At 35.3% G+C, this 15538-nt stretch overlaps 1 protein-coding gene across 2 annotated transcripts; it reads left to right on the forward strand.

The window, feature by feature from the left end:
- The first annotated feature begins 5659 nt into the window (after positions 1-5659).
- On the forward strand, positions 5660-14438 carry LOC131615617 (serine/threonine-protein kinase BSK1). 2 transcript variants are annotated; one of them, XM_058886756.1, is made up of 8 exons: positions 5660-6283; positions 6400-6533; positions 6873-6978; positions 7067-7152; positions 9161-9331; positions 13404-13568; positions 13650-13763; positions 13856-14438. In XM_058886756.1, the coding sequence occupies exons 1-8, from the start codon at positions 5803-5805 to the stop codon at positions 14108-14110; spliced, it is 1512 nt and encodes a 503-aa protein (XP_058742739.1). In that variant the 5' UTR covers positions 5660-5802; the 3' UTR covers positions 14111-14438. The 2 variants fall into 2 exon arrangements, with proteins under 2 accessions (XP_058742739.1, XP_058742738.1); XM_058886755.1 differs by having other exon boundaries at positions 5662-6283; positions 9143-9331.
- Positions 14439-15538: the final 1100 nt, after the last annotated feature.

Here is a 15538-nt window from a genome sequence, read left to right on the forward strand (position 1 = left end):
AACCCTGCCAAAACCTAAAACCTATAGGAGCATAGTAATTCCCCGTTAAGTGTATCCCCAGCAGAGTCGCCAGCTGTAGCAACCTGCCTAAAATTTATAACTTAGAGAGTCGCCACCTATTCTGAAGGGCGAATAGGAAACCCTACGCAGTATAGAGATCAGGGTAAGATACTATATTCAGGTCGAGGGAAGGTGTTAGGCACCCTCAACCCTTTCCTAAAGGCTAACATTTCAAAGATGCAGGTTTGTGGCAAAATATAAAGAAAAGTGACAAACAGAATAGGGTTAATAATTTTAATCATTGACATGATTAGGGTTTGAAGGAAGGGGACTCGCCTTGTTGCCAAGTGCCTACGTACCTCCTTAGGGAGGATCAGAGTCTACGTAGTTCGGGTGACGGGTTGTACGCCCTTAAGGTTTGAAGTTTGATTTGAAGGTTTGGAGGCTTTGAATAGCCTATTGTAGATAAAAATCTGTATTTTGAACTTGAAGTTTGAATGGATTTTAGAATTATTTTAGGGTTTGGGCGTACAACCCTGATATGGCACAATTAACCGCAATGATCAATAGGTTTGATCACCATAGTCAAAAGATTAGGGGTTTTTTGCACCATTACCGATTCAAATCGATTGATTCGATTATCACCAATAATGAATTATTGTGTTTTATTAATTTTGTGAATTTTGTTTTGTATTGTTACCTCTCATAACCGATTGATTCGATTACGAATAGTAACAAATTAAATTTGGAACGAGGGATGATTAATCATCACAATCAATAAGATGATTGCAACCATTTAATCGAATGTAGTTTGATTTGTATTTTATTTACATAATGTTTTAATTAAAATTATCATTGCCCATGGCGATTAATCGATTTAATCGGCTCGAACAACACATTAGGAATTTTAATATAAATATCATATAATAATTTATTTATAAAAATAATTATTATATAATTAATAAATATTAAAAGATATTTTAATTAAAACAAAAATAAATAATAAAAAATATTTAAGTATATTAGGATTTAAATCCTGTGTGGCAGCTTTGAGGTGCATGTTATGGGCATTCGTCCTAGGGCCTTTGGATCTAACTGAATGATGATCTAGTGGTCAGATTTTAAAGGACGCATGGTAGGTGTACAGGCTGGGGTGCATGTGATCAGAGAAGGATTTTCTTGAAAAAAAAGAAGGTGGGAGTGAGGGGTCTTTGGGACTGAACCCTGAGCTTTGCATCATTGTGAATGGAATATGGGAGGGCAAATTTTGAGGTATGACAGATTTAAAAACATACTAGAAATTATTATTTCGATCAAAAAAACATAAGTTGAATAAAATAATCAAGTTCTATTTTTAATTCCTATAAAAACAATTTAATGTTAAATACTACTTTTTTTAATAGGTAATTTGGATCTAGTAAAATTTAAAACTAAGACTTCAAAGCGAGCATACCCTAAAGACCCGAGTTTTCACCACTATAAGTCACACACACTAATTGTTAAATACTACAATTTCAATTTAGAATATATATTTTTTTAAAGGGCAAAATATAATTATTTAACTATGGCATCAAGAATGCCAAAAATAATACATAGCAGAATTCCAACTATTAAGTTTTGGAAAAAAAACTCCAAACCACTCCAATTGGTACCACTAAATTACCCAAAAAACCTGCCTATACCAGAAGATAACATTCAGACATTACCACTACCCTTTAAAACAGAATCCAGCAGGTGAGCATAAAAATAAAACACCAAAATACAGCAGTAGAAAAATTAGAGCACCACTATTGAAAACTTTTGCGACCGACCGGAGTGAGAAAATTCGGTGAAAGGACCGTAAGAACCAGCCCCCAAACTACACCAAAACCAATTTAGAAAAACTCCAAGTTGCCATACACTTCAGCACACTCAGATCTTGAATCTCTGTTCCATCCAGGATTATGATGCAGATCCTGCAGCATACCATCGATCACCATGCTAGCTCTGTGAAGCCTACTGATACGACGCGATGCTTCCAAGCGCTGAAAACCACTGCCACACGATCCACCTCTTTCTCACGAAACCTCTGAGCTCCGGCGAATCGACCAAACCCCAACATTAAACTCCGAGTCATTCGACCATTGGATATTGCCACCACATAGCTATGTTATGTTTAATGTTGTTAGACTTACTTTTCAGCCAGTTCCACGTTGTAAGTTTCACATTCTCCAACATCTTGTCCAGACAAACTTTCTTATTACGAAAACCTTTCTGTTTCTAGCCTTCCAGATATTCCATATGCAAGCGATCTAGATTACAATGGTAGTCCCTGTAGATGATTTACCCGGTTCCATGATGCCAACAAACTGCTCCAAATGTGCCATACTTTCTTTTTGAAATGCCGCTTTAATCCCAATCCATTAACAAATTGAGTACCAAATGCCTGCAAAAGATGGACACTCGAAAAACATATGAGATACCGATTCCTCACCACCGCAGTCGCCCTCACAAAGTGTTGAATGCAGTATAGGGCAAGCAACAAAAAAGATTTGGAAATATTGATCCGGGAATTATCGTCCTCAGAGATGGAGAGATGCCATTCAATAGTTTCTATGATTTCGAGCTTGAGTTTGAATGAGCAAAAAGTAAACAAAGATATAGACAGGAAAAGAATAAACACATTCTTAGAAGAGAAATAACTTATCAGGAATGTAAATATATTCACTCTTCACCAACATACACTTACCAACCCGTTATACTCAACCTACGATACTCATCTATGTCATCACGTATCTCTCACATAAGCGTCCATCTTTGGAGCACAAACGAGTTCATCTCACAACTAAGGTTATCTCTAACGCGAAGTCGCGAGAACATCCATATTCTCGCGTCCGCGATCTCTCGCGCGCCGCTCAAACACGAAAGCATTAAGAACAGATACAAACAGTGAATGCTAGCTCTAAATCCATCTCTAGAGTTCAGAGCCAACATATTATCATCCTAGATAAGGATTCAAGAAGTTTATCTCTAAAGCACCCCAAATCCCTAGCATAGAGCAAAAATCCAGGATGACATCAACACAGATTTGTAAAGCAAGTTAAAGATAACATTATAATTGGTAAATATACATAAGATTCAAGTAAATATACAAACAAACCCAACCAAAGAGAAATACACAAAGAAGAAGAGAAATGAACCGAAGATCTCCCGGTTTGTCAGCTCCGTTCGACGCTCAATCCACCCCCGATCATCCTTATGCAACCTCCGAAGTTGTTTTCTAAGCTAATTTTGATCTAAGAATGAAATTGATGGTGTTGTGACTCAAAAATACCCAACCCATAACCTAAAAATGTGATTTTTGCCCCTTTTAACGAGCTGTTGTCTTAGCAGGTCCGCTTAGCGGACCCCCTCCGCTCAGCGGACTCAAAATTGCATCCAGACTCTGATTTGCTCCGCTGGAGCTCCGCTCAACGGACCCCCCCGCTCAGCGGACTGACAGCAAAAGCGAAATCTTGTTTTCGCCATAAGTTGAGAACCGTAACTCCGAATTGCGCCCGGTTCGAAGCGTTGGAAAGCTTATTCAATGCTCTATCCAATAATGAATGAATGGAAACCAAAATGATGATTTTTATCATCCTTATTTTGAGCCTTATTCTTTGATGAATTGGTAGAATTTGCATTCTTGAAGCTTAGCCTTTGGTCTTTATTACTCAATGCTCCAAAGATGCATGAATACCTATAAAATGAATGGAAAACTATTAATTGGTATAAAAATGAATAAAAAACACAAGTATGCACATATTTACACAAAAGTTATGATTTTATTACAAAAATCATAAGAATAGAATCGATAAGTGCCACAAATATATACTCAAAATATCGACATTTCGGCACTTATCACAAAGCAACGCCCCTTGGCCCAACACTCCTCTCTTACTTAAGTTATCCTTAGTTGCTATTTTGTTTTGGAACACTCTCCACACCAAACACGATACTTTAGATGGTACCCCCTTATGCCAAGCTTTGGACCAACTTGGGTTGGAAGGATTCAATATATTTCGAATTATGTCTTTATATACCTCTTTGACCGAGTACTCGCTCGAAGTAACCCGAACTTCCATGCTTGACATACACAAACCATTCCACCATGTGGAGCAGCCCTTCCCCCAACCTCTGCTCCAATTCTCTCGACCCGTATCTATTAAGTAGTGATCGGAACCAAAGATCTTCCCTCTCATTTTAGTTTCCAGCCCCATTTTCCCAACAAAGCAAGGTTGAATGCCCTTAAGTTTCTAATACCTAAGCCCCCCTCCTCAATTGGTCTACAAATTGTATTCTAATTTATCCAACTAATTTTTCTCTTATCCTCATTCCCTCCCCATAATTTTTTTAAAAAGAGATTCAAGTTTATGGATAATACCTGACGGAGCCTTGAGAAAAGAGAGAAAGTATACTGGTAAAGCAGACATGACTGATTTTATAACAACCACCTGACCTCCTATGGATAGCTGATTGTTCCTCCAATTCGACAATCTCGCTCTAACAGCTTCAATTACGGGCTTCCAAGTGTCTTTTCTTCTCGGATTCGCACTGATTGGTAAGCCGAGATAATTTAACTGTGTCTGGCCGATTTCACATCTTAACACAGCGGCTGCACCCTCAATCCATTCTCGGTTGATGTTGATTCCCACTAGCTTGCTTTTCTGAAAGTTGACCTTTAGTCCTGATATTGCTTCAAACAACACCAAATTTTCCTTGATAATTTCAATATTTTTCCATCCCTTCTCGCCAATGATCAATGTGTCGTCCGCATATTGAAGGTGAGTAAATCCTTCGTCAAATTTGTTAAATTAAAATTTTAAATTGAATACATCAGTTTTTTATTTTATTTTATTGACTAATCATTCGCTTGTATTAAGAATGGAAGAAGTAAAACATAAAGTAAAAGTAAGTTATTTTCATAAACACTTGTATTTGAGGAGGTGATTTAGTTTAACCACATACTAATTGATATGTATTTCGGCTTAAAAAAATTGATAAGTATTTGTTGATTTAAGTGGACATATAATGAGCTGGTTTAGAGTTTAATTTTTTAATACATTTTCCACATCCACATCATCAAAATAGACACTAAATGAAAATAGAAAAAAATTATAAAAAATTCCCTTTACTTATATGAAAAATTATTAATTCAAAATTATTATTATAAAGTTAAATTAAAATGTCTTTTCCTTTTAAGTCTAATACATTTTTACAATATTAAACGACACAATACAAATATTAAATATTATTACTAACACAATTACTTTTTAATAAGTAAATTTGTAAGAAAATTAATAAATAAAATTTAGACTATGTAATAACATAAAATAATCAGTAGTTAATATTAATACTACTAATTAAATTAATAAATGTCATAAATACATCACTTCTAGTTCTATCCTATCTATTCCCCTATCTTATTCTTTCTTCTAGATGAACAAGAACTAAATGTAGATAAATAATTAAACTGAGTTATAAAAAAGAGTATGATAATAGTAGAAGAAGTAAGTTCCGAAATCATTATTATTACTGCAATGAGAGTTGCGAAGATTGAAGTGTAGGGTCCACTTTCCAAGTCAAAAAAGTAAATAAAAAAACTCAACTCTACAGTAGTCCAGATTTGAGAATTTATCTATCTAAAAAACACTCAAAAAGAGAAAAATAATGAAAGCATATCATCAAAACAAAACAATCAAGGTGTAATAATCTCTCATACTAGTAGTATTATTTCAAGTCAGTTTCAATTCAACAAGAGAGATAGAGAGAGAAACAAAAATAATGGGTTGTTGCCAATCCTCTTTGTTTTCAAGAGTAAAAGAAACCGAAAACAATCCTCTAGAAAAACAACCGCAACAGCAACCACAACCCTACCAGCAATTTCACAGCACCGCCACCAACGAGACGGAGAAGGATTTTTCAGATCCTTCTTCGTTTACGTTCTCGGAATTTTCACTTTCCGACTTGAAATCAGCTACGAACAATTTCAGTTCGGAGTATATAGTTTCCGAGAGCGGCGAGAAGGCACCGAACTTGGTTTACAAAGGTAGGTTACAGAATCAGAAGCGGTGGATTGCTGTTAAGAAGTTCGGTAAAGCTGCTTGGCCGGATCCGAAGCAGTTCGTTGAAGAAGCTTCTGGTGTTGGGAAATTGCGTCATCCTAGGCTTGCTAATTTGATCGGTTATTGTTGCGATGGTGATGAGAGGTTGCTCGTTGCTGAGTTTATGCCTAATGATACTCTCGCTAAACACCTTTTTCACTGTAATTTTGTTTATTAATTTTTGTTTATGCTGAATTTGTTTTTGTTGTTGTTGTTGTTGTTGCTTAATTAATGGATTGATTGATGAATAATGAATGACTGAATTGAAATGTTTCAGGGGAAAATCAGACGATTGAGTGGGCCATGCGGTTGAGAGTTGCTCTTTATATTGCACAAGCTTTGCATTATTGTACTTCTGAGGGTCGTCCTTTGTATCATGATTTGAATGCTTATCGCGTTCTTTTTGATGAGGTTTTTGCTTCTTTTTTTCATTGCTCTGGCTGGTTTATGCTTAGTATTGATTTTAATTATTAGTTGATTGATTAGGTAATTAATGAATGTTAATGAAGGTTTGGATTATGTTTAGGAGAAGTGTTGTGTTTAATCTTTGTTTGTTTCAGGAAGGTGATCCGCGTCTTTCTTGTTTTTGTTTTATTTTTGTTATCATTGCTCTGGCTATTTTATGCTTAATACTGATTTGAATTATTAGTTGATTGATTAGGTAATTAATAAATGTTAACGAAGGTTTGAGTTATGTTTAGGAGAGATGTTGTTGCATTTGGTGTTGCATTTAATCGTTGTTTGTTTCAGGAAGGTGATCCGCGTCTTTCTTGTTTTGGATTAATGAAGAACAGTAGGGATGGAAAAAGTTATAGCACAAATCTTGCTTATACACCTCCTGAATATTTAAGAAATGGTTGCTTACTATTACTAATACTCTTTGTTTTATCGCACACTAAACTAATTGCATTAACTTTAATAAATATTTTCCTTTCTTATTGCAGGAAGGGTTACCCCTGAAAGTGTAATTTACAGCTTCGGAACTGTTCTTCTTGACCTACTGAGTGGAAAGCACATCCCTCCCAGTCATGTAAGTTTCTCCTATGTGCTCTTAACCTTTAACACCTCTTTTGCAAACAAGTGAGCTCGTTTTTTTTATTAACTTCATCCACCGACTCCCTCAGCGTAAAACTCACCTCCGCGAAAAATTAAATATCAAGTAACTAGTTTTCGCTTAAGCAGTAGTACTAGTAATTATTGAATTGCAATTTGCTTCACAGAATGGATTTCACTGCAATTAATTCACGGGCTTAACATATGTAGAATGAAATTCCTCTCTCAAATTGTATTGAATTTCAGCATTGAGGTTACTTTTATGTCCCACCTTGTCAAGGTCCTTGGGCAATGCAATGTGTACATGTGCTTGGGCGTCCTTCTCATTTGGGCTAGACTTCGAGAGTGAGATCTAAACCCATTTAACAGTCAGTGTCAGTTTCTTTCACTAAGCCGCCTTAAATACCTAACATAGATTAAAGAACTGATTAAAAATTAAAATTGAAAGCTTTGTGTCATGAACCGGCTTTTCATTCACCACCCTTTTCAACATAGTCGCAAATGTCCTTATTTTTTTAACTCAACTTTTTGTGTCTTAAACATGTATTACCGCCGTCCCTATATGGAAGACCCTCTTGACCAGTGCAAAAGTTTAAGAAAAGATAATTATAGTTTTTACATTCAGCATATGTTTGGGTTAGCTTCGATAAACTACAAAGCGTAGCCTCCTTGTCTACGTGGTTTTCTGCTGCGGTTTTAAGGGTTGTGGTGTGGATGCGGAACCAAATACATGATTAACTAGTCAACGATGTACATTCTTTTTCCAAAAGTATCGTTCAATTATTAAGATAGAAAAATAGTTGGTCTTTTTTATTCTTTCTATTTAATTATGAGCATTTTTGTGAAAAACGAATTAATGCATTTTGAAAGGGAATTTTTTTTTTTTCACAAAAATTTCATACATATAGGGACGGAGGTAGTACTTCTTACTTCCTGCACATTGCCTATAGTCATTGGTTGTTATGACTTATGACCATATTTACTTTGTGGCATTGAAGTTATGAGTGCATCATAAATGATATTACAATGTTGTTCAATGCATCTAATATGAGTTTTTATGAACGACAATTTGAGGTATGGAATCCTTTCAGTTAGATTGATACTTAATAATATGAAGAAATTGCTCCCGTCCCCGTGATATGTCTGAATAACATGTAAACTCCTTCTATTTTGTGTAATCCCTCTTACACCAGCGCTTTCCTCAATTTTGTTAAATTAGAGTGTGGTGTTATTTAAACATGCTTGAGGGGAAGTGTTAAGAGTTCTATGTTGGATGAGAATTCAGTATTATCAAATTGCGGCGCCATGGCTGCTATGGCGGATATACATGGCGATTTTTTGGCTCGCCGCAATGGTAAATATTGGCAGATATTGCGGTTTTTTCCGCCAGAATCTGCTATAACGGCGCCGGAAAGTGACTGGTATGACAACACTGGATAATAAGAAAAAGAATTTATAAACGGCGGATAGGCCTCCCCTCATCTTACCATCCGATTTATCCGATTTTGTATGGGTTGAGAGTTAGGCTCATCCAAGATCCTAAGAAAGTGAGTGCTAACAAGTAACGGTGGTGTGGTGAGTGCTTTTTATAAATAAATGAGAAGTGTGTGTCTGTGTGTTAAGCATACTTCAAGAAGGTGAGTGCAATTTCCCCTAATAACATTTGAAGCTGCAATTACTATGATATGTGTTGAAGTTTAACATCAAGGACAAATTTACATCCAGTTTCTCATATGATTTCCATGAAGTTCTCAAATCGAACTAATACATGGGATGATTCTTTAATATTCAACATATTCTAAATGATGGTAATTTAATGTTAAACGAATGTCTACATGTCGTTATTTGATTTGAGAACTTGAAGGAACTTCCAAATTTTATCCTAACATTGATGTGTTTTTTCTTAAACAGATTTATTCATTAGTTTTTTATTGGTGCCATATGGAATTATCTGATTCTGTTTGCAGGCACTTGATATGATACAGGGTAAAAACAACATGCTATTGATGGATTCTCATTTAGAGGGAAAATTTTCTACAGAAGAGGCAACAGTGGTGGTCAATCTTGCCTCTAAATGTTTGCAATATGAACCGCGAGAGCGGCCTAATACAAAGGATTTGGTCACAACACTTGCTCCATTGCACACTAAACCTGATGTATGTATCCCTTCTCTTATAAAAAATGGAACACATTATTTACTTTATCTAGAGAATAAACCTTTGTTGCCTGACCAATATTCCGCTATCACTTAAATAAGCCATCAAATTGGATGTTTAACTTTTTTAATGTATAGTATTAAATTATATGTCTCCAATATTAAAAATTTGTCATTTTATTGCTGAATGCAAAACAGAATCTAGCTCAATATTCATAAATTACATTGAGCTTTGTAACCTAGATATCTGGGGCATTTTTGTGAGTGTAAGGAATACAACTAATTACATAGTCGTTAGTTAGTACAGATTGGACCTATTTTAGATTTAATCTAGTCTGTCTACGAACCTGGGTGCAATTTGGCATGTTTTTGATCTACGACGCAATCTGGCCAATCTCTGTTCCATCCAATATCCAGTTCTAGATGGTGCCAGATATTCTCTTTTGTCGTGGCATCGTTTCGCGTCACTTGGTTATTATATTTTTTCAATTTTTGCAAGTGGGGTTTTAACAAAGCTTTAGTTTGATGGAGGATAGTCTAAAAATATGTGATAACAAATATCCCATAGTATCTTGATTTTATCTATCAGTAATTTATAGCATCTTAGATTATCTTTTAGGATTAGTTTCTAGATTTCCTTGTAACATTTTATTTGTTTCCATATGTGATAAGCATTAGGCGGAGCTTAACACTTGTGTCAATTGAGGTTTGTGGAAATGGATATAGGATGGAACAGAGATTGTTATTCACCTTGAAAATAGTTTTTCTATCTTTCATTGTCGAGTTTGTGGGACGATTATCACTGAAAGTCTGAAACCATATTCTATGTTTTTTGTTAAATCTGGGTTTCTTCTTTGCAACTTTTGCCGTATCAAGTTTCAGTTTCTAGATCTTGTTCCATTCCATGTCTGAATTACCGTTCCAGCAGGTCTTTCGGCAAATTGGGTTCATTTTAGTCTATTTTTCCATAATTTAACTTTGTTTCCACCTGTCTTTTTGTCCATCAACTGCTCTAATGCGATCTGGCTCCCCAAATGTGCAATATGGCTTGTCTCCACCAGCTAATTTGACTTTGTATGCTTTGGTTTTCGAGAGTGTCACATTGAATGAAATGGCCAGCAAAAGTGTGTATAACTGGTGGATATCTGTCACCTCACATTGAAGGAAATGGTTGAGTTAGGTCCAACCCGAATTCTAAATTATCAGAGTTTATTCAAGATCATTTTGACCACCTGCTATGAATTGGTTCTCGAACCTTGTACACACAATTTGAGCTAAATTGGGTTATTGTCGGGCCACTCGGGTCACTCTACAAATGTCTAGTCTTAGGTGTGAGGGTTGTCTGTTTAGAAGTCTCATATTGGAATTGGATGGGATATGACATGTAAAAGTGTTTACAAGTGGTGGACATTCCTCACCTTAAAATCTGTTTTTGCAAGGTTGAGTTGTCAACCTAAATTATAACAACAACAACAACAACAACAACCAAGTCTTTCCCACTAAGTGGGGTTGGTGCCAACCTAGATTTTAAGTAATACTTTTTTTTTTTTTTAATTCAAGTTAGTTGCTTACACATCCACATGAGTTTGAGAAAAGATGTTTGCAATATTTTGTACAAATATTCAGCTTGATCGGCATCAACATTAGTTAGTAATCGGCTTTCCTGTTTTTTTTTTAGCATTGCTTGGTTATCTCTTGTTTATCCTACATTTGGTACTACAAAATCATAGGACTATAAATAAGTTCAGCCTTTTGTATTTTATAAGAAATGTTAGTAATATTTATGTAGTCTTTAACTCTTTATGTATAATTTCTTTCTTTGACTTTGAAAATTGCAAGTGAGACTAAAAATAAGTATATTCCTTCCACATGATATTTAATAACCTCTATGTATATTCCTTCCACTTGATATTTTATATCCTCTTGAATTTTATATGCTTTGATAGAAATATTCCTTAGCAAATAATATTCGAATGTTCCTTTCTTTGATGTATTTGGATAATAATCTAATTAAGCAAGCGGTTATTCGGATAATAATCTAATAACCTAAAGGATCTTATTGAGATAAACTCTAAATATCTTATAGGTAGATATAAGAATTTATTCATTAGGTGATCTGAGGAATTTGTTGGAATAAGCTCTTTTGAGTTTATAGGCAGATAGTGGACTATTATAAAAAGTTAAATAATCATCTATATTAGTGTTTAAATTATAAGATAAATCCTAATTCCAGAAACCTAGTTGGAGAGTTGAAAGAAGAAATAAATAATGTTAGACATTAAGACAAGCCTTGAAAGCCCGTGCTCTTCGGATTGGTACAAGTAAAATTGAGTATATGGAATGCTTGGGTAGTAGCCACTAGCATACAAACCATACGTTAGACGTGAAATTGAAAACATGCCATGTTCACATGTCGAAGTCTCACAGCTCAAATACATTGAGTCCATCATACAAAATGGTAGGATTTTGGAGAGAAATGTAAACCATGGGATCTAAGTAGGGTGGAAAAAATGGAGAATACCGCACATGTGAATTCTGAAAAAAAAGTACCTCTAAAGCTATAAGGCCTTGTATGAGGCTGATTGTTGATCAATAAAGAAACAATAAGAGAGTTAGCTTAGTGTTCCAGATACAGAAATGTTACAATGGACACAGACGCTTTAGGTAGTCTTTGTTGCAAAAAAGATGGTTGACTCTCGTCGAAGACAATTTGGGCATGTGTGGAAATACATGAATAAGTACAGATAAGGAGGATAGACAAAATGGACGAAAGTTCAGTTATTAGAGTTACAGGAACATCAAGGAAAATTTCAGGTTAATCGTTTAGGAGATTCATATTTAAATGGTCTACCTTTGAAGTTGATTGATTATCATTGAAAGAACATTGTGAGGTTGTTTGATCCATCTGCCCATCTCACCAAGTGGGATAAGGCTTTGGTGGTGGTTGCTTTTGTGTTCCTTAATGAATTGGATAGAAACATGATTTTGAATAGAACATTATGGCGGAATTTGATCCATATAGCTGATCCCACTTAGTGGGATAAGGCTTGGTTGTTGTTGTACAATAATAACAAATGTTTTTGATGAAAATGTCGTTGAACTTGAGTGGTCTGCATAAGTTTGTTTGACTCCTATTAGGGTACCTTTAGGTCATTAACTTTTTCTACTTCAAATTACACAATATGACAAGGGTTTTGTGTATGCCAGATTAAGAGGTTGGGTGTGTTTGATATGTCAGTCTAAGTTCTCAAATAGCCTAAATAAATTGTGTATTGTTCTAGCTGACTTCTTCTGAAGTCTTAGCATAGGATTGATTATTGTTTGTTGACTTGGTACTTGTTTTGGAATTATATGAATAAATAGATTACCATGTGATATCATGCTAAAATAGTGGCATGTGACTTACGAGAAATCTTTTCTTTAAATATACTTCGCCAGTAAACAGTTTTGTCCAGGTACTTATTGATAACTAACCAACATGTTTTCCTTAAACTTCAATTCTATATTGCAAGCATTAAAAATATAAATATTAATTTTTCGACTAGTTTCCAATTATTCATGTAGAGGCTGTTTATTGTACTGCATTTTTATATTGTAGACATTTTCATTTGGATATGTATGGCCCACTTCTTATACTTGATTCCATGCTCCTAGTTTATGTCTTACACCTGGTTGAATGGTTGATTGCTGCCAGTTCTAAATGTTTAATGCCTGACTTCCCTCTGACTTAGATAAGGCCAGTGTTTCTCTGAGTCTGCTTTTAGTTGCGACTGAAAAGATCTCAGGCTAGTGCATATAAGATATGTCATTTCATGCAAATACCAAGTTATTTCTATGCCGCATTAGATGTGGCTAAACAATGATGTTTCATGCCTTTGGTATACTATTGTCAATTTGTCATGCATGCAACTATTTCTATCATCTTTGCTCCTTAGCAAATGAGTGATTGAAGGTACATATTGGGTTGTTGCAAAGCAAATATCTTCTCTTACGTCGTGAATACATATCCTTGTTATAAAAGGGATCAAAGCAACAATACTTCTAGTTGACTGTTATTATTTTGCACGGTTTAGGTTCGTTCTCACATCATGCTTGGAATTCCAAAGCAAGAGGAAGCTCCATCTACCCCACAACGTCCTCTTTCTGCAATGGGTGAGGCTTGCTCAAGAATGGACCTCACTGCAATACATCAGATCTTAGTCGCAACGCACTATAGAGACGATGAAGGGACTAATGAGGTAACTGATGATGCAGTTGTTTTAAATTTACTACTTTTAGTTTGATGCTATGCTATAAGATTTGAATTTGGATTGGTTCAGCTGTCGTTCCAAGAGTGGACTCAACAGATGAGAGATATGCTTGAGGCAAGGAAACGTGGGGACTATGCATTCCGTGATAAGGATTTTAAGACAGCTATTGATAACTATTCCCAGGTGCAATTCGACTCTTGTTTGACATGCTCAATATGATTGTAGCATAGTAATGTACTTGTTGGTTATTCTGATACTCTTTGGCTTATGTGCAGTTCATTGATGTGGGAACGATGGTCTCACCCACAGTTTTTGCAAGGCGAAGTCTATGCTATCTGTTATGTGATCAACCAGATCCTGCTCTACGAGATGCAATGCAAGCACAATGCGTTTATCCAGACTGGCCCACGACTTTCTACATTCAGTCGGTTGCTCTTGCAAAGCTGAACATGCACAAGGATGCAGCTGACATGTTAAATGAGGCAGCTGCATTGGAAGAAAAGAGGCAACGAGGTGCTAGAGGATCATAGTTTATTGTATACAGTGGGGGCTAATTCGAGGGTGCCAAGTTCTGTATAAAGGTTGAGCTGGGAAGCGAAAACTAACGTTTGAATCCTGAATTAAAAAATATGCCGAGAGACAATCAACACTGGTGGAGTAGATAGCACATGCACTTTGTTTCACCAACTTATAGGAATCAGTTATAACCTGAAAAACTGTGCTTACGCACACCAAATTGTGAAGGTGATTTTTCCATTGTTGATGAAATTTATTGTTTGATGCCTAAAGAGTTACTGTCAGATTGAGATTATTCTAACTCTAAACTGATTGTGTTCATAATATTTTGATTTTATTTGACCTGCATCATCTACATGAAGCAATAATACATATGCAATCTCTCTACGTTTGCGTTGCATAGGTACCTGTACGTACCCGGTACGGGTACTGGTACTGGGTATGGCATTTTTAAAAAAACTAAGGTACGGGTACGTTAGTATAATGCTTTAAAAATATAATTATAAAAATAACTAAACAATTATATTATTTAAATAATGATAAAATAATATAATTAAAAAATAGTTTGCTTAAATAAATCACACTTAAAAGTATTAATAATTAATAAAATATATCAATATTTTCTTCTCCAATGAATGCAGCATCTAGTTCACGTTCATCGAGAGAAAGAGTGGTAACTTCAAGAATACCAGCATACCATCTCCATCAAATAGATCCAATTCATCTCCATCAATATCCCACATTTTTATTACTCCTTCATTATAAATCTTACTATTTCTTTAAAGAAGACAAAGATTTGTATAAACAAAAACTAAATCCTCAGTTCTTTTTCGATTGAGTATATCCCTTTTCAATGAGTGAATGAATCCATATGGACTTTCAATTTATTTTCAATGAGCCTATTTCTTAATTTTTCTTTTCAGTTTTTTATTTATAAATAGAATAAATAAATAACATAATTTTTTCTTAAACCCAAATTATGTTACCCGAAAAATTTAAAACCGGAAAAAACAAAAAAATTGGGTACGTGTACCAAATGTGTACCGGTTGGTGTACCAAAACAAAAAAAAAATTGGTACGGCTTCGGTGTGTACCGTACGCGTACGGTACGAGTACCAGTACTCGGTACCGGTACTTTACGTAAAACGGAGTACCCGTGCTTCACAGTTCTACGTCTTTCATTATAAGTACTCCCTCAATTTCTTATTATAGGCAAATTTTGACTTTTATTGTAAAGAAGAAGTTCCACATTGGTTAAAAAAGAAAAGAAAGAACACTTTATAAGTGAGAGAACCCACACACATATCACCTTAAAGTTTTAGGTGAGATGTGGTGTGTCTCTCACAAAGGCGTGTCCCAAGTAAAAAGTGCTCCCTCGTTGACCTCCAATAGTGGTATCATGAGCCTCACTTGTATCGAAACACTTCCCGCTTTCCGCAGAG

Source organism: Vicia villosa, linkage group LG7, assembly GCF_029867415.1.
Source record: "Vicia villosa cultivar HV-30 ecotype Madison, WI linkage group LG7, Vvil1.0, whole genome shotgun sequence".
In the NCBI taxonomy this organism is placed as follows: domain Eukaryota; kingdom Viridiplantae; phylum Streptophyta; class Magnoliopsida; order Fabales; family Fabaceae; genus Vicia; species Vicia villosa.